General features: G+C 46.9%; 1 protein-coding gene across 4 annotated transcripts in view; it reads left to right on the top strand.

Annotated features, from left to right (window-relative positions):
• Positions 1-20,014, top strand: part of TNRC6B (trinucleotide repeat containing adaptor 6B) — a 754,281-nt gene that overhangs the window by 432,999 nt on the left and 301,268 nt on the right. For 2 of the 4 annotated variants that reach the window (XM_082265791.1, XM_082265792.1), the window contains exons 9-10: positions 436-584; positions 16,266-16,436. In XM_082265791.1, coding sequence (XP_082121917.1) covers positions 436-584; positions 16,266-16,436 — 320 coding nt within the window. The remainder of the gene's footprint in view (positions 1-435; positions 585-16,265; positions 16,437-20,014) is intronic. The other 2 variants (XM_082265794.1, XM_082265793.1) reach the window with 1 other exon arrangement.

Here is a 20,014-nt window from a genome sequence, read left to right as displayed (position 1 = left end):
TGGGCTTTTCAGCATCAGGCATCTGCTGCTCAGATTCGAAAGGCTGCTACGTATTCACATGTTTTAAAGTTTTATCAAGTCAGTGGTTCAAGCTTTAGCTGATGTCTGATTTGCTCCTAAGATTCTTCAGGTGTTTCTGTAGGTTTCCTTGTGCCACCATTGTTACCCTGTCAATTTGTGCCTTGTGAGCCTGGTAGCCTTTTGTTTCCTGTTGTCCACCCCTCCATTAAACTGCTTTTAGATATACCACTGTTTCAGGATACTATCCTGTGTCCCTAAATGTATGACTTACAGGGGCTTCACATTTGTTTCCCAGTCTGTGTAGGCAGTAATAAAACCAAATGTCTAATAATTACTATATCCCTGTGTCTCTCAGTGGACTTCAAGAAATAGGTTTTATGCAAATAAAAAAATGTTATTTTGCTTTACCCACAGGTGTTCTTCCAGAAAAGAAGTTTGAGGCAGACAAGAGGGGAGTTAATCTCGGGGATTTCAATGACATGATGCGGAAGGACCGGTCCGGTTTCCGTCTGCCCAATTCCAAAGAGATGGGAGCCGCAGACAGCGGGCCTTATTTTGAGAAGGTAAGTATTCACAATTTTTATTGTTTAGTGCATCATTTCTAGTGGAAGTGTTGACCTACATTGAGAAATGTTCCCTTTTGACCCTTGCCTGCATTTTATATAGGGCATATGTGCAGCTTGTGTCCAGTTTATCTATCCAGCGCAGTCTGCAAATGAAATTTCAGAATTAATTGGATGGGTATTTTCCTAAATGATTTTGCTATACTGTCATATTATGGTACTTTTTTTTTTTTTTTTTTTTTTTTACTTATTTTTGTTTTACTTATGCTTTTGTCTTGTTGCTCTCTTTGGTTGCTTGACTATAAACTATGATTTTATAGTAATATAGTAAGATTTTGCTTCACTATCCACTAAACCAAGAACCAAAAACGTATTTGCAGTACATCTGTGCAACACATGCAAGTTTCCTGTGTTTTATACATTCAAAGACCCTACAAGTACAGAAAAATGAACTTGTCTGCTATGTCCTGTTGTGGGCTGACAACACAACAAGCATTTTTACGAATTTAAGTCAGCCATACATGGATCAAAATTCAGATAGTAAAGCAGAATATTTAGACTTAATGGTGTAAAGATCTGAGAGTGCTTAGTAGTTTAGCCAAATACAATGATACAATCTACTGATTTACTTCTGTGCAACCACCCTGACCAAACATTCTGTTGTCCAAAACAAGAACTTAGAAGGGAAGATAACCAAAATAGCACACAGGGCAGCTCTTAATTTCTGACAAGATCAACTGCTTTTCATAATCATACAGTACAGGCCACAGTCATGTTGATTATGTTGATACCTTCAGTGTCACCTTCAAGTGACACTGGCAAACAGAACTGTTAGGTCCCTCATAAAACCCCTCTCACTTAGGTTGAGGTTGGTTTTGGAATTAATAGTTATTAGCACAACAGAGTGGTACCCTAGGAATACCATTTGGACCATACTTGGACCCGGTTGTTTAAGATGACCTGGGGCCACCCTGTGACATTGCATTGGGCACTGGCTCCTGCATTAGGTGCTCCTATACAGTTCAGGGCAGTGGCATGACACAGGCCCTGAAAACCCCATTAGGAGTATGGTCTTCTGAAGTGAGTGAAGCAGGAGTGCCATGTTCCCCCCTTAAGTATTGCAGCTAATCCAGTTACTGCGGGTTGGTAACTAAGGGCTTGGCCCTTTAATTATGCAGAAGAGGTTTTGCTGTGTGTTTAGAGACTTTCTGGTGGTCAGGTCAATCATTGCATCTCTGTAGAAGGGAGATCTACTGACATCAGTGGACATCAAGGATGCCTACTTACACATTCCAATTCCCCTTCCCCCCACACCAGCAGTTTTCAGTTTTTGGCTGTGCCATTTAGCCAATTCATTGCTCAGGTAAAAAGGTCTTGTTCTGGCTTCTCTAATTCACTTGTATTGAAGGATCCCTCTGTCCAAGCTTTGAATGCAAATATACAAAGAACTGCGCAGACTCTACCAGGGCTGTGGAGTCGAGGGAAATTTTGGGTACATGGAGTCGGCAAACAATGCACCGACTCCTACTAAATTTAGTTTGGAATTAAAAAAATTTTAAAGTTTAAATGTCCCAATTCACAAAAAGTTATAATTAATGACTTAGTATAAGGAAACTTATAATTGAGGATGCCAAATGTAAAAAGGAAGAACTACAGAAAGTTCTGAAAGGACGTTTGTCTTCCTTAAAATGGATGCATGCACACGTCACATTATTCTGCTACTAATGTTAGATTTGTAGATGAAAATAACAAAACAATAACACAGACCCTCGGATTAAAGGACACTCAGGCACATCACACCAGTGATTACCTTCAGAAGTTAGTGGAGGGTGTTCTAGAAGATTTTGAAATTACAAAGGAACAGATTTTATGTGTTGTGACCGATAACGCTTCTAACATGTTGAGCACAATTGAGAAGATGAACGCAGATGAAGAAGGTAACAAACGGATATTAGAGTTAGAGGAAGACAGCTCTGCAAGTATTGGAGAAAGTTTAGAAACTGAATAGAATGCTGACATTTTTTTAGACAACTTTGTTGAAGCATTGAAGCTTGCTCCTATTCATCATATGCGATGTGCTGTTCATACACTGCAACTTGCCATAAGAGATGGATTAAAAGATCACCATGCAGCTACACTAATTGACAAATTACAGCAAGTAACTGTTGCAGCTAGGGCCCGAAAACAGATGCAATTTTGAAAAGACGTGCAGGAAAAGGAGCCATTTTGGATCAAACAACTCGTTGGGGAAGCACTTATTTAATGGTGAAGCGTTTGCTTGAACTTCAAGACTTCATAGAAGAAATGGACAATGAAAATCTTGCATTAACTGAAAGCCAGTGGACACAAACAAAAGAGCTGGAGAACCTTTTTTCTCACCCCTTCACTGTCACCAAGAGGTTGCAATGTGACAATCTAACCCCGGGTAAATTTCTCTTGGAATGGAAGAGCCTGTTATATCGCCTGAACAAAAATGGAGGGTTAATAGCTGAGGGCATTGCATCTTCAATGATGAAAAGAGAGTCTTTTGCTGGAAAACTAAATCTTGCTAGCGGCTATTTGTCGACCCAATGAGCCGACTTTTGTTGAACAGTAAACAGAACAGACTACTGGGAAAAAGGCCCTCTATGATGTAGCAGTTCGCATGAAGGGATTACGACCTGAAATACCTCCACAGGATGAAGTTCTTTTAAGAAATAGTGGTAACTCAGGATCATCTTCAAATGAAGAATTAGACTTTGATTCCTTCTTAGACAAAATGGAAGTTGCTAAATGAAATCAATGTCGCATAAGCGTTACAGAACCAGTAAATGTCCAAATAAAAAAATTCCAATAGGAGTTTTATAAAGCACTAGACGTTGAAAAGTATTATCGCTCATCAAAACTTACTGTTGAAGAAGCCATCCTTGTTTGTACAGAGATCGTTAGTGATGTGGCCAGAATAGTTACTGCAATGCCACCCACCCAAATCAGTGTTGAAAGATTAATACATATTAATACAGAGGAGTCGGGGAGTCAGAAGTACAAAAAACTGAGGAGTCGGAACATTTATCTACCGACTCCACAGCCCTGGACTCTACAGAAGTTTGAGTAGATCCCATCGGCTCTAAAAGAACAATACTGGTGTGATGCCTGCAGCTGTAGGCACCACCTGGCTGCAACCCCTAAAGGACTGGAAGTTGTTAGAGCCGCTCCTGCCCGTCTGCTTGGGTGCAGTGTTGCCCCCCCTGAAAAATGCCGCCCAAGGCAAAACGCCTTGTTTGCCTGATGATGGCTATGCCCCTTACTCCAATCCAGATGTCATCCCTCAGTGTGCTTTTTCATGAGGGTAATAGGACTGATGGTAGCCTAATTCAAAGCAGCACCTTATGCCCATTTTCACTCCAGACCTCCTGCAACTCCGCATACTTTCCTACCTGAGACAAAATAACTGTGGAACATCTCATGCATTTGACTCTCAGCCCTCCTCTCCCTGATTTGGTGGATTTCCAATCCAGCAATGGATGCCAGTTTTTTTGGGGTAGTGAGGAGTCATTAGAATTTCGATGGTGGGCAGAGGAATTAAAATTTCCAATAAACATTCTTGAGCTCGACTGTCCCTTCAGCACTGGCTGTCCATGCTTCAGGGACATACTGAGCAGGTTGTGTTAGAGAACATCAAGGCTGTAGCCTGCATCAAACATCAAGGAGGCACAAGAAGTAAGGCAGCAGAGAAGGAAGATTTTCACTTGACCTCCGGAAGATTTACTCCGATTTCATGACCAGGCCATTTTTTGCAAAACAACGCTGTTATTTTACTTTTTTTTTTTTTTTTTTTTTTTATTTACTAGGGGAAGAGATTAAATGTATTTCCTCCTTTGCAGACACACAAACTACATCCCTTCCCCCCTGTCAAAACGGAAATCTGCCTTGTTTATAGATTGCAGTTTTTTTTTCGGCCTGTCATCGAGTAGCCGCCACCCGCTGATTGGCTTCCATGTGCATGCGCCTTACCAGGAAGGATCCAAGTGATATGAAGTGGTTAGGCAAGGAAGTAAAATTGATTCTGACCAGGTTCTGGCCTTGACTGCGGTGCACATTCCAGGAGCATTTGGATCAAGTCAAGTGGTCCTTTTACCCAGAGGTTTTCTAGGACCTTTTGACAAGTGCAGAACACTGGATGTGGACCTGTTAGCATCCTGGTCTAATCAATAAGCTCTTAACAGGTCTTAAGATCCTCAAGGTTTCGCAGTGTGCTATGGGATTTAGTTACACCTGACCTTTGCCTTTCCTCTACTGAAGCTTCATCAATGGCGCTATGCAGAATCGAGTTGGAGGGCGTCCTAGTGATTCTTTTGGTACCGAACTGTCCCAGAAGGGTGTGATACCCTGACATACTCTAGCTTCTGACAGATTCCCCTGGGCCTCTTCCGAATCATTTATATCTTCTCAAGGTCTGATCTACTGCCCAGCTTCTCAATCACTGGCTTTGAGGGATCTGGTTGTTAAAGCCCAGGTCAAAGAGGGCCGGAAGACGCCCTCTTTGGTGACGTCAACGGCGTGCGGCTTCCGGTGCTTATGGCGGGCACTGCGGGAGCATAGCGCATCGGCTCCGGTTCCAGGACGCGGCCGCACACTGAACCGTGCGAGCATTCACTTTTGAGGACCATCCTTTCAACCTGAGAGTACTACCTCCCTTCCATCGGTTACAAAGGTACTAGGTTCCCATGACAAACATCAGGGATCCCTATATCAATAGCCAGGAGACACAGAGGCTTCAAGGTCCGGTAGGATTTCATGCCAAATTGTTTTAATTAATTATGGACATACCTAATAAACTTTCATAGATTGTACATCTGAGCTTCAATTGGGGTGATTTTACCACATTTATGCACACCAGAGCGCCATCCTATCTTTTATTTCTACCTTTCCATACACCATCCTGTGTCTAGGTTTGGGCGACCAGTGGTGCATCAGATACATTTTTAATAACAATTGTGCACTCTTCGTACAAGGACACTATGAATTTTATGTCTTGGATCAGCGCCAGAACTCTTTTTTTGTGTTATCCTTTAGGACTATGCCTTTGTTCCGTACTGTATGATTAAATTCAATAAAAAGGGTTTTTTACTTATCTGTAAAATCTGTTTCTTGGTGTACAGTACCTTCTCTTGTGGAGGATAACTGGCAGTGTGGGGGGTTATATGGAGGTCCCAACAGTTCTGTTTGCCATTGTTCGATCACCTTAAAGGGTAAGTTCACTTTTGAAACTTGTTACATGTTCCACCTGGTTTTCGGGTGTAACATGTTCGAGCTCCTGCACTGTACTACAAGAAACATATTTTACAGGCAAGTCAAAAATCCTTTTCACACTTCGCAAACAGATCTAAAAAAATGCTTCCAGTGGTAGTGCTTTGCGAAAGTATTCGGCCCCCTTGAGCTTTTCGACCTTTTGCCACATTTCAGGCTTCAAACATAAAGATATAAAACTGTAATTTTTTTGGGAAGAATCAACAAGTGGGACACGATCATGAAGTGGAACGAAATTTATTAGATATTTCAAACTTTTTTTTAACAAATAAAAAACTGAAAAATTGGGCGTGCAAAATTATTCAGCTCCCTGAAGTTAATACTTTCACCTTTTTGCTGCGATTACAGCTGTAAGTAGCTCGGGGTATGTCTCTATTAGTTTTTCACATCGAGAGACTGAAACTTTTGCCCATTCCTCCTTGCAAAACAGCTCAAGCTCATTGAGGTTGGATGGAGAGCGTTTGTGAACAGCAGTTTCTCTTACGTCCTCCGACAGTCGCCGCCTCTTCATATTCGTCACAATGGGGTATTAGACTTTGCTCCGAAGGAGTAGCTAGGCAACAGAATATGTTAACATTAAAGCTTTTAACATATCCCACCCTCAAGGGGTGGTCCCCTCAGTCAATACCCTCCTACTTCCTGCAACCATATCTCAGTTTCAATGTCTAGCTTGTCAGGAGTAGCTGGTTCTCTCTGTGCTGGGGCTTTTTGCCCCAGCCTCTGTTCTTCTTTTTGGATTTTTGAGTTTTTTCTCTCTCTCTTTACTTAGCTGTTCTTTTTGTCAGCATTAGTTAGTCTTCTGATGAAGAGGATTATGCGGGCTGGGTCTTGGGCTGATCCCCCTGGTCGCAGGTCGTGGGTCAGTGGCTTCCCAGCCTGCCATCGAGCGTTCAGCCAGGTAACGCTCCTGGCGCAGTGAACGACCCATCCCTGTTCGGTGCAGGGATGATCGGTGAGGTGGCTACCTCACTGGACGCTGTGCGGTTTCTTAACCCCCGTTTTGTGCATCCTGAATGCGACTCTCCCTGCCTCATGTGCAGCGGCTTGTTCGCCTGTGCGGGTTCCCCACGCCATTGAGAGGTAAGTGTATCTATGTGGGGACCTGTATATCGGGGGGGGGGGGGTGTCAGTCTGGGACTGTGTAACCTGTTCCTGTTCACACTGTTTTGTCTCCCTATCACTCTGCTGCATGCTGTGGGCTGCAAGGGGGGGGGGGAGCTGTGTGACACTGTCTGTGTCAGCCTGTGTTCAGTGTGCATGGCTGTGTGCTGTGGGGCATGTCTTCTGTCATGTTGGGGCACGATACAGCGATCGCTGCGGCGATCTGCCATGTTTTTTTGCATGGATAGTGTTATCTGCATAACTGTATTGAGGAGCGGCGGTTTCGGCGCCAAACGGCGCCATTTTGCCTGCGCTCGCTCCGGCCGCATGTTCTACATGTAGGCAGCCATTTTCTTGTAGCCTTCCATAGGCTTTAATGGAGCGCCCTGGTTTCATCACTTCCTCTTCTCCTGGGTGCACCGATCGAGGCAGCAGCAGCGGCAGGGATCTCCTCAGGTTTTATCCTTCTGTTCTTCCTATATCCATTGCCTGTGTTCAGTTTATTGTCCCTGTGGGGGTCTCATTGTGCTTGTGTGAGGTGCGGTGGGCTGCGCTCGCCGCGCTTGTTAAAGGGGCAGTTAACCCTTTATTCTCCGGCATATTATATTGGGGCAATGGATTCTCAGGAGGGCAAATTTCCTGCCACCTTGGTGGAAAGCCAGGGGTCTGCTGTTTCCCTCCCAGGGGGGGATTTGGCCGCTATAGTGGCTGGCCTTGCTGCTCAGGTGCAGATGCTGGTGGCTGCTCAATCTACTAAAATACCCAGAGTTTCTATTTCCTCTGATTCTGAGGGTGAGGATGATGGGGCTGTTATGGCGGGGGTCTCCTTGTCAGGGTCCCGTTCCTCCCTGGATCTCGTGGGGTCCGAGGTGGAGGCTGAAGTTGAAGGGGTTGATAATTCTCCCCCTGGCTCGCCTGAAGAGCTTGCAATCATGGATGAACTGATTGCTTCCATAAAACAAACGCTGCGTTTGCAGGATGAACCGTGTCCTCCTGCTGCCTTGGCGGCTTATGGGACGCAGAGAAAACGCAGGACACCGCAGGTTTTTCCCTGCACTGATGATTTTCAGCGCGCTGTTAAGGAACAATGGCGCCACTTACGCAAACCTTTTGCTGTACCTAGTAGGTTCAAGCTGCGTTATCCTTTTTCGCCTTCCACTGATGAAGGGTGGTGTGTGCCACCCCCGGTGGATCACGCGATTGCGGTTTTAAACAAATCCACTGCGATTCCTGCAGAGGATTCCCCGGTGTTCCGTGATGCCACGGATAGGAGAATGGAGTCTCTTGCCCGTCATACTTATTCTGTTGCGGGTTCGATGCTAAAAGCTCTGCTTGCCTCTCTTATGGCAGCCCAGGCTGTCGCAAGTTGGACGCAGATGCTTAGGCGCGTCCTAGTGGCTGATTCGGCCTCGCCGACGACACTGGCTATGGTGGATCAAATCCATCAGGGTGTCATGTATCTGAGTGATGCGGACTTGGACTTAGTCCCGTTGGCTGCACGTGTACACAGTGTGGCGGTGTTGTCTCGCCGCCTGGTTTGGTTGAAGTGTTGGTCGGTGGACCAGTCTTCGCGTAAAACCTTAGCCAATCTGCCTTATGATGGGTCTCGCCTTTTTTGGGGAGTCCTTGGATGCTTTGATAAAGGGGATCACCGGAGGTAAGAGCACTCTCTTGCCCCATTTCTCCAAGGCTAAGGGGGCTCCTGGGAAGAAGCATGCTAATTTTTGGCCTTCTCAGGGGTCCTTTCGTGCCTTTCGGTCGCACTACAAGGGCAAACCGTTCAAGGGTCAAGGCTCTCAAAAGATGCCCTGGTCTGGGAAACAGAAGTCCGGTCAGTCCGGACCCGCTGCCCATAACAGTGCGGCCTGAAGGGGCGCCCTCACCCAGTTCTGGGGTGGGGGGACGCTTGCTCGGTTTTCTTCAACCCTGGTTGGTCCGCGTGCGGGACCGGTGGGTTCAGGAAATCGTTCGATCTGGTTACAAGATCGAGTTTCTCTCTCGGCCGGAGAGCAGATTCTTTCCCTCAAATCTTCAACTGTCTCCGGAGCGTTTACGGGATCTGCACCTGGCGGTGCAGGACCTGAGGGCTCAGGAAGTGGTGGTTCCGGTGCCTTATCGGGACAGATTTCGGGGGTTTTATTCCAATCTGTTCACCGTGCCCAGGAAGGAGGGCAAGGTTCGTCCAATTCTGGACTTAAAGGCTCTGAACCGCTTTGTGCGGGTTTGCAAGTTCCGCATGGAATCCCTGCGGTCGGTGGTGGCTGCCCTGGTTCCGGGGGAATTCATGGCCTCCATCGATTTGAAGGATGCGTACCTCCACATCCCGATCTTCGCGGGTCACCAGAGGTACCTTCGATTCGCCGTTGCGGAGGATCATTACCAGTTTGTGGCGTTACCTTTTGGTCTCGCCTCGGCTCCACGGGTTTTCACCAAGGTGCTTGCACCGGTTCTGGCCTTGTTGAGAGCCCAGGGCATCTCTGTCCTGGGGTATCTGGACGACATTCTGGTTTGGTCTGTGTCCAGCCAGGGTCTGGAAAAGGACCTGTCTGTCACGATGCAAACTCTACAGGAGTTTGGTTGGACGATAAATTTTCCAAAGTCGACGCTGAGTCCGTCGGTTCGTCTTCCCTACCTGGGAATGATCCTGGACTCGGTCCAGGCGAAGGTCTTCCTGCCGGAAGACAAACTCAGGACTCTTCAGGAGGAAGTCAGGTCCCTCAGGGACGTTCCACACTCGTCTCTGCGGGCGTGCATGAGATGTCTGGGATTGATGGTCTCGGCCTTCAAAGCGATTCTCTTCGCCCAGTTTCACACGCGGGGTCTCCAGGCGGAGATCCTGTCCAGGTGGGACGGGCGACCTCAATCTCTGGATCTTCAGATCTCGTTGAGCCATTGCACCAGAAGGGATCTTCTGTGGTGGCTCCAGTCCCCGATGGTATCGGGGGGCAAGTCCTTTCGTCCTGTCTCATGGGCGGTGATCACCACGGATGCCAGCCTGTCGGGCTGGGGTGGTGTTCTGGGCGTTCTGTCCGCCCAGGGAACTTGGTCGGAGGGGGAGTCCTCCCTTCCGATCAACATTTTGGAGTTACGTGCAATAAACCTCTGCCTTCGTCGTTGGACGGACAGGCTGTCGGGCTGTCCGGTTCGGGTGCAGGCGGACAATGCCATGGCGGTGGCCTACATCAACCACCAAGGGGGCACCAGGAGTGCCCGAGCGGCTCGGGAAGTGGCCGACATTCTGTCTTGGGCCGAGACTCATGTCCCGGCGATAACGGCAGTTCACATTCCGGGGGTGGAGAACTGGCAGGCGGACTATCTGAGTCGCCAGACCCTGGATCAGGGGGAATGGTCTCTCCACCCGGCTGTCTTCCAGATGTTGTGCGCGAAGTAGGGTCTTCCAGATGTGGACCTGTTCGCGTCTCGTCTCAACAACAAGGTGAGAAGGTTCGTGGCAAGGACGCGCGCCCTTCGGGCAGACGCGTCGGACGCGTTAGTGGTCCCGTGGCATCAGTACAAGCTGATGTATGCGTTTCCACCGATTCAGTTGCTATCCAGGTTCCTTCGCAGGTCGCACTCGGAACGCAGCACGGTGATTCTTGTGGCGCCGGACTGGCCTCGCCGGTCCTGGTACTCAGACCTCGTGAATCTGGCGGTAGGCGCCCCGTGGCGTCTACCTCTTCGAGACGATCTCCTGTCTCAGGGGCCGATATACCATCCTGCTTTACAGTCGCTGGCTTTGACGGCCTGGCTGTTGAGACCGAGGTCCTGAAGGAGAGGGGTCTCTCCCCTGAGGTCATTCATACATTGGTCAACGCGAGGAAGTCTTCCTCGGGGAAGGTTTACTACCGAACCTGGAAGGCCTATTTTGCCTGGTGTGAGTCCAGGGGGTTTTCACCCCACACGTACTCGGTTTCTCGAGTGTTGTCCTTCCTTCAGGCAGGTGTCGATCAGCGTTTGGCGCTGGCTACGATCAAGGGTCAGGTGTCTGCGCTGGCCGTTCTTTTTCAACGTCCCGTGGCTTCCAACTCTTTGGTTGGCACTTTTGTTCAAGGAGTGCGGCATCTGGTACCTCCTAGGAGGGATCCTCTGCCCCCTTGGGACTTGAATCTCGTTCTATCTGTGTTACAACGTGCTCCTTTTGAACAGATCAGGGAGATCTCGTTGTCCATGTTGTCCAAAAAGGTCGCCTTTTTGGTTGCGATCACTTCGGCTCGCAGAGTGTCGGAGCTGGCGGCTTTGTCCTGCAAGTCTCCGTATCTGGTTATTCACTTGGATAAGGTGGTCTTGCGACCTAATCCTTCTTTTCTTCCGAAGCGAGTTTCGGAATTTCATCTCAATGAGGATATTGTCTTGCCTTCGCTGTGCGCGAAGCCTAAACATCCGAAAGAGGTGAGGTTGCATTCTTTGGATGTTCGGGCGATTAGGGTTTACCTTAAATCGACTGAGTCTTTTCGAAAGACGGATTCTCTGTTTGTTCTTCCAGAGGGTCCTCGGAAGGGCATGGCGGCGTCGGCCTCTACCATCGCCAAATGGATCAGGCAGACCATTGAACAGGCATATGTCTTGCAGGGGAAAGTTCCCCCTATGCCTGTGAAGGCGCACTCTACTAGATCTCGGAGTACGTCTTGGGCCTGTCGTCATGGGGCTTCTGTGGCCCAGGTGTGTAAGGCGGCGACCTGGTCGACCGTACACACTTTCACAAAATTCTACAAGGTAGATGTTCAGGCATCGGCGGATGCTTCCTTTGGCCGCAAGGTTCTTAGTGCGGCAGTTTCCTAGGGTCCCTTGTTGGGATCCCTGGCTGTTGGGATACGTTTTTTATCCCCTGGTTATTTGTTTTTCCTGGGTTGTTGCTCCTGTTGAGCAAGTTTTTTTCCTGTTGCCCAGCTGGTTTCCTTCCTTTGGAAAGGTTCCTTTCTCTGATGTGGAGACGGCGTTGCCTTACGGTGCGGATGCGTTTCCCACCCCTCATGTTTGCACTGCTTTGGGACGTCCCCATTGTGACGAATATGAAGAGGCGGCGACTGTCGGAGGACGTAAGAGAAAACGGAATTTTGGTAAAATCTTACCTGTAAAATACCTTTCTATGAGTCCTCCGACAGTCGCCGCCCCCGCCCCTCTTTTGGGGTTTGGTTGTATACTCTACTGCTATTCCACTGAAACTGAGATATGGTTGCAGGAAGTAGGAGGGTATTGACTGAGGGGACCACCCCTTGAGGGTGGGATATGTTAAAAGCTTTAATGTTAACATATTCTGTTGCCTAGCTACTCCTTCGAAGCAAAGTCTAATACCCTATTGTGACGAATATGAAGAGGCGGCGACTGTCGGAGGACTCAGAGAAAGGAATTTTACAGGTAAGATTTTACAAAAATTCAGTTTTTCAGTTCTTTCCACAGATTCTCGATTTGGATTTAGGTCTGGTCTTTGACTTGGCCATTATAACACCTGGATATGTTTATTTTTGAACCATTCCTTTGTAGATTTTGCTTTATTTTTTGGATCATTGTCTTGTTGGAAGACAAATCTCCGTCCCAGTCCAGAATGGTCCTGTATTTAGCTCCATCCATCTTCCCATCAATTTTAACCATCTTCCCAGTCCCTGCTGAAGAAAAGCAGGCCCAAACCATGATGCTGCCACCACCATGTTTGACAGTGGGGATGGTGTGTTCAGGGTGATGAGCTGTGTTGCTTTTACACCAAACATAACGTTTTGCATTGTTGCCAAAAAGTTCGATTTTGGTTTCATCTGACCAGAGCACCTTCTTCCACATGTTTGGTGTGTCTCCCAGGTGGCTTGTGGCAAACTTTAAACAACACTTTTTATGGATATCTTTAAGAAATGGCTTTCTTCTTGCCACTCTTCCATAAAGGCCAGATTTGTGCTGTATACGACTGATTGTTGTCCTATGGACAGAGTCTTCCACCTCAGCTGTAGATCTCTGCAGTTCATCCAGAGTGATCATGGGCCTCTTGGCTGCATCTCTGATCAGTCTTCTCCTTGTATGAGCTGAAAGTTTAGAGGGACTGCCAGGTCTTCGTAGATTTGCAGTGGTCTGATACTCCTTCCATTTCAATATTATCGCTTGCACAGTGCTCCTTGGGATGTTTAAAGCTTGGGAAATCTTTTTGTATCCAAATCTGGCTTTAAACTTCTCCACAACAGTATCTTGGACCTGCCTGGTGTGTTCCTCATTCTTCATGATGCTCTCGCTTTAAACGGACCTCTGAGACTATCACAGTGCAGGTGCATTTATACGGAGACTTGATTACACACAGGTGGATTCTATTTATCATCATTAGTCATTTAGGTCAACATTGGATCATTCAAAGATCCTCACTGAACTTCTGGAGAGAGTTTGCTGCACTGAAAGTAAAGGGGCTGAATAATTTTGCACGCCCAATTTTTTCAGTTTTTTATTTGTTAAGAGTTTGAAATATCCAATAAATTTTATTCCACTTCATGATTGTGTCCCACTTGTTTATTCTTAACAAAAAAATTAGTTTTATATCTTTGTTTGAAGCCTAAAAGGTTGCAAAGTTCAAGGGGGCCGAATACTTTCGCAAGGCACTGTATATTTACTAGGCCAAAAGGGAGAAAATAAGTGACTTTCATGGTTATGGTTTACATACAATGTGAATTGATATCTGTTTGATAAATACAAAAAAAAAAAACCTGTTGATCCTGCTAGGAATCCAGTGCTATCATCTGCAGTGTTATATCAAGCATTGTTATCAGCCTTGCCCATTTCACTTCTGTGAATCCCTTCCCCCTGTGTTATGGAGAGAGGAAGGTGTTCTGTAGTCACACACTAGGGCAGTGATGGCGAACCTTTTTGAGCCCCAGTGCCCAAACTGCAACAGAAAACCAACTTATTTATTTCAAAGTGCCAATACTGCAATTCCTGACATTCCGCAATGTAAAAATGGAAGTGTACATTAATTCCATCATAACGCGCAAAAAGCAATGTCATTATTCTTTTAAATTTTTTTTTAATAAATGAAAGCCACCGCTTTTTTGACCAAGTCTCTAATCCCAGACCACACAAGGCTCAGTGTCCACCCCCAAATTAAACAAAAATGTAGTGCATGATCACAGTCACAGAAAAAGAAAAGGAGTTAATCTGGATCCTTAGCAACATGGCCAGGATGAAGGAGCCCACACAGGAGGCCGGACAGAAAGGAGTTTAGGGGAAGGAGCAGGTGGTATAGGTTTGCATGGCTTCGGTCAGCAGAATATGCAATAGACGTCAAGCAGCTTTAACCTCTGTCTGAGAAGCACCAGGGACAGAACTGATGATTTTCACATTCAATGTCCACAAAAATCTCACCTGGCTCCAGTGTCCGTGTCTTCCAACCCGGCAGCTCATTCCCGCCCGCACTTCACTCCTGGCCCCAGAGCCGCATGGGAGCCTCTTCCTCTTGTTCACGCCCATCCCGGACATGTCACCCCTTGCCCCAGAGTCTTGTGGGAGATGTAGTTTGATGGGGAATGCGGTGTGGACGATACAGCTTGTATGGATGGATGGCCGGTCAGTCTTCCTGGCGTGCCCACAGAGAGAGCTCTGCGTGCCAGCTACGGCACGCCTGCCACGTGTTCGCCATCACTGCACTAGGGTGACAATACTGCATATCCTTAGACAAGTACAGTAAGTCAGCATGGTCACCCTACTGCAAGAAGTTTTTGCTGGTAGGATCACTAGGTAAAAATAAAAGTAAAAAAAAAATGCAGCACCACATCTAGACACTGGTAAGAACTAAATGTAATCTATTACAGCTTGAGTTTAAATGCACTTTAATTTTAACATTTAGAAACACAAGCAGAAAAACTGTATCTAAAGGTACAGAGGAGATGCAGAATATATGCTTCTTGTTCTGTTTGCCTTGGAATAGCAGCATTGGCATAAAGAGCGTTCCTGAATTGTTTGACCTGCATTCCCATTGAAAACGGAGTGTTCAGCGCTTGTGTTTCACTCCATAGACATTTGATTTTCACCCAGAGTACTTGTAAATAAAATCTGGGAACTGTCATTTAAAGGGGAAGATAAGGCTAACCATAACTATTTTTAATCCCCCAACCTATCCTGCATAAGCTGTATAAAAAAGGTCTATGTACGTACCTATTTTTTAATCCTGTCTGGTCATGTAGTCCAGCAGCTCCAGCTCCCCTGGGTTAGAGATGCTGCTGCTGGGGATAGGAAGGAACAGTCCTTTACACAAAGAAGATAGATGTATGCTGATCTATTTTATACAGGCTATGAAGGTTAGATAGGAGGACATGGGAGGGAATGTTTTTAAGAATTTTTATAGTTAGCCTTTACTACCCCTTTAATGTCTACGGACAGTTTTTTTTTTTTTTTTTATGTAAATTACATTTTGAATAATCCAAATAATTATTAGTTTTAAGGGTAAATTACGTTTTTTTTTTTTTTTTTTTTTTTATTGATGTTTGACTATTCATACATGTTAAAACCTTTCTTTTGCCTTTTACCAGATTTAACTTTCTTGTTAAATCTGGATATTTGGCATCCATGTTGAAAAATTAGCACAGGTTTATAAATTAAGAAGGATCTGCAGCCATTGTACAGTTGGATTATTCTGACCACCCATGTATGCATGCGTAATGCCAAGGAGCAGTTAGATTGGCTTGGCATGGTTTCCACCAGTATCCCAGCCTGAGTATCCAGTTCAAAATGTCCTCATTTAAAAATGTGCAGGATATGAAAAAAATAAAATAAATCTGTCCCCACCTCCGCATCTACACCAAGGACTGAGCGATCAAAGACCACCGATCGCTCAATTTAGTTCTGAGGTGTGGAGGAGTGGGAGCATTGCTAAGAGCCTGAGCCAGCCGCAAATCAGGCATTTGGGTGGTTCCCAATAATAAAGATGGGATATCTCCAGAGTCTGGACAAGTTAAATGACTTCAGTCGACAGTGTGCTTCAGCCTGCTGTCGACTGAATACACATCGCATGCAGAACAAAAGAGCTTTGGCCCTACTTGTCTTTTAAATAACTGCCCCCTGCATGGTCCCTTTTTTCATATTCAATCCCAATGAATGATTGATTAAAATGGAGCAGGTTGAAGGTATTGACTATCCTTTTTAGAAAATGTAATGTCCCCCTTTTTTTTTTTTATTTGCTAACTTACTTTAAAATGTGAATGAATATGGTCAATTCTTAAGTCTGATTAGATCACTGATCCTTTATTTGCATTCAATAGAATTTCTCTCTCTCTCTTTTTCCCTTGCCTTCTGCTGCATCACTAACCAACACCCACTGACTGGCTTTAGCTGACTTTGCCTTTCTCCAATCAAGACGGGTGCCTTGGGGACGAGGCTCCGTGCTCTCCCTTTTCTCCCTCCCCCAGCTACAAGCTATCTCCCTCCAGCTCCTCGCTCCCTTCCGTGGGCCTGGGGGCTATCGGTTCGGGCCTCAACCCCCAAACCTTCGCTGCTAGACAAGTAAGAGTCCTTGTGTTCTTTTTGGATCACCTTCAAAGGCAGGTTGCATTAGCATCAACGGGGTGCAAGAAGCCTTAATTTGGTGGTCACTAACTTCTCCTTTTTCAGGATGCATACATTGCCTAATTCAGACTGCTAGCTGCACCACAAATTATAGTTATGCAAAATGCTTAAGTGCGTCCTTCTTTTTGTAGAATTTATTTTATTTTACTTCATTGTAAAAAAAAAATTGACAGACGCAGCTCTGCTTAATCATAGACCATAGGGTTATGCTCCTCCCACTAGGGATAGGCACTAGGCGGAAAAAAAAGCTTGTCCGCACCTATAACCCCTCAGGCTCTGCTATATTCAGTTTGTTCTGCCTAGTGACAGGGCTCGGACCTAGTTCCCTGCTGGGACTTCAGGTCTTAGCTGTAACAGGGAAAGTTTGTGATTTGTTTTGTATTTTTCTAGTTAGTTCCTGAGGACCAAGATCGAGAGGAACTACAAGCAACAGCCGGCTGTGGTTTTCACACTGGATAATATAGATCCTTAAGGTCTCCCAGCCTTGCCTGCGAGAGTTATAGGTTATAGTCCAGTACTAGGCCTCGCGACAGTGCCCTGATGGATGGGGACGAGCCTGCGAGTGGATCATCTCGCCGGGATGCAGACGAGCTTGAACGCCATGAGTCGCAGCCTCCCCATTGGCAAACAGCACCCCCATCCCGGGTGGGAGGTGATCTGTTTCGGAGTGGCGCCCGCCTGGTACCGCGGTATGGTGAGTAACATGTCCACACACTCCCCCTGGAGGTCGCGGGGTGGGCGCGGGCCCCTCCCTGGAATGGTCGGACCTTAGGAGCTCCCTCGGTTTCTTGGCACTCCGGAGGCCTAACTGCCATACCCCTTGATGCCCCCCCCGGGTGGGTTTTAACCGTGGGAGGGGGGTGTAATGCGGCCGGCTTTCGGCACATATTTGCGGGGATGGATCGCCCGGGGGGGGTCCATGAATGCGGACCCTTAGTTGCGGGGGCCACCATTTTGCCGTAGTTCATGAACTTTGTTCCCATTAGTTTGTATGGGCAGCCCGGTGGCCATACAAACTAATTCTATCCTGCTTTACATTCGCTGGCTTTAACAGCATGGCCTTTGAAAGTCAGGTGTTGAGAGATAGGGGTCTCCAAGTCTGTAATCCCCACTCTCTTCAAGGCTAGGAAGTCAAATTCTCGAAAGATCTATCATCGTACGTTGAAATGGTACATTTCATGGTGCAAATCGCTGAAAGTGCACCCTCACTTGTTTTCTATTGCCAGGGTTTTGTTCTACAGAAAGGGGTTGGTCTTGGGTACTATCAAATACTAAGTTTCGGCTTTGGCTATCTATTTTCAACACCCATTAGCCACTCACGCCCTTATCCAGACGTTTATTCAAGGTGTGGCCCCTCCCCAGCGATCCCCGTTACCACAATGGGATCTCAATTTTGGTGCTGTCTGTTCTTTAAAAGCCTCCTTTTGAGAAAATTTGGGAGATTTCGCTGCTTACTTTGTCCCAGAAGGTTGCCTTCTTGTTGGCAATAACTTTTGCTCCCAGAGTATCTGTATTGGCAGCATTGTCTTGCCACTCACCTTATCTGGTGGTTCACAGGGATAAGGTGGTACTTCGACCTAATCAGTCGTTCCTTCCTAAGGTGGTTTCTGATTTTCATTTAAATGAAGACATTTTACTGCCTTCCCTTTTGCCCTAAACCTCGGCATCCTAAGGAGTATGCTTTACAACCTTTGGATGTGGTCCGGGCTATCAGGGTTTACTTAGTGACCACTGCCTCCTTCCGAAAATCGGACGCTCTTTTTGTCCTTACAGATGTACCTCGTAAGGGACTGACTGCAACCATTTCCAGATAGATCAGACAGACGGTGGTACAGGCCTTTTCACTGAAGGGTCAGATTCCTCCTTTTCCAGTGAAGGCGCATTCTACTTGAGCGCTGAGTGCCTCCTGGGCTTTTCGCCATCAGGCGTCGGTGCTACAAGTTTTCAAGGCGCCGACTAAGGATTTACCCCCTTAATGACCAGGCCATATTTTGCGATTCGGCACTGCTTTAATTTAATAGAAAATTGCGCGGTCGTGCGACACTGTACCTAAATAAAATTGAATTCCTTTTTTCCCCCCACAAATAGAGCTTTCTTTTGGTGGTATTTGATCACCTGTGCAATTTTTTTTTTTCTCTTACGTCCTCTGACAGTCGCCGCCCACTCATAGTCTTCACTATTGGGTATTGGCCTTCTCCGCAGGAGAAAGCTAGGGCAGTAATTTTGTTAATACAAACAAACTTTAACACATAGACACACCTACGGAAGGCCGTCCCTCTGGCCAATATCCTCTAGCCAGTAACACTCTAATCCAGTCCTTTGCTGCCTAGCGTTAGGAGTAGGCTAGGTTTTCCATGCTGGGACCTAGTGTCTCAGTTTTTTCTTTCTGCTTTTTTTCTTTTGAAATAGCTTTTTATTTTTCTCACCTGCGCTAGTTAGTCAGAATTTGGAGGACTACAAGCGTCAGCAGAACTGGGCCTCACATTGGTTAATATAGAACCTTATGGAGTCCCAGTCTGCCATCGAGCATCGCAGGCTTTTGGTACGCCCAGGCTTCGCAACGACAGTGCCCCTGGAAGCGGGAACGAACCTGCGAAGTTTCCTATCTTCGCTGGGATGTCTCAACTTTGGAACGTCCGGGTGTTGCTAGCATCCAACCTGGCTGACGGCACCCCCACCCAAGTGGGAGGTCTCCGGTGTCTGAGTGGTGCCCACGTTGCCCACGTTCGCTGGATGGTGAGTACGATTGCCCCTCTGTCCCTGGGAACAGGTCTTAAGGGGGATGGAGTGGGCCCACTCTGGGGATGGCGGTACATGTAAAGTTTGCTGTAATATCCCCCTCATGGCCATGGGATGGCCCCCTGTGTCTTACCTTCCCTGTCCCTGCGGGGGCACTCCTCTGGTGCGGACTGCCATGCGAGGGGGCTTCCTTCTCCCAGGGGGTGCTCTGTGCAGATCCGGGTGGGGGCCAGTGCAGGCGTTTGCTGCAGCGTTTGGCGCGGTTCGCCCGGCTGCCATTTTGGTTGAGGGCTGGCTGTTTTGGCCTCAGAGTGAGGGCAGCGGCCATTTTCCATCATTGTTGGCGCCGATAAGGCGCCATCTTTAGTATGGGCGGATGTCCTGTTCTGGGCAGCGGCCATTTTTTAAGTGCTTTTCCCCCATTGACTTATATCAGGCACCATTTTTTTTGTGGTTCAGGGCTTGCTTTTACCTCTAGGTCACTTCCTCCTTTTACATCAGCCGTCTCAGCAGCGTGGCAAGTATAGGGACACTGTAGGGGGATTTTACGGTTTTTCTCTGGCTATATTCCTGCTAGCACTCTTTTTCCAGGGTGACTTTAGTTAAGGGAAGGGTCTCCACCTGTAGTGCAGTTTGCGATAAGGGTCCGCGGGAGCCACTGTTTTAAAGGGCCAGTGTCATTATTTTTGCACTTTGATAATATGGAGTCCCAGGATAGCAAATTCCCCACAGACCTAGTTGGTGGTTCAGATACTCCTGATCCCACTTCCTTAGCC

Source organism: Pelophylax lessonae, assembly GCF_965119305.1.
Source record: "Pelophylax lessonae genome assembly, chromosome: 8".
NCBI classification, from domain to species: domain Eukaryota; kingdom Metazoa; phylum Chordata; class Amphibia; order Anura; family Ranidae; genus Pelophylax; species Pelophylax lessonae.
This window is presented reverse-complemented; position numbering and strand designations above follow the sequence as displayed.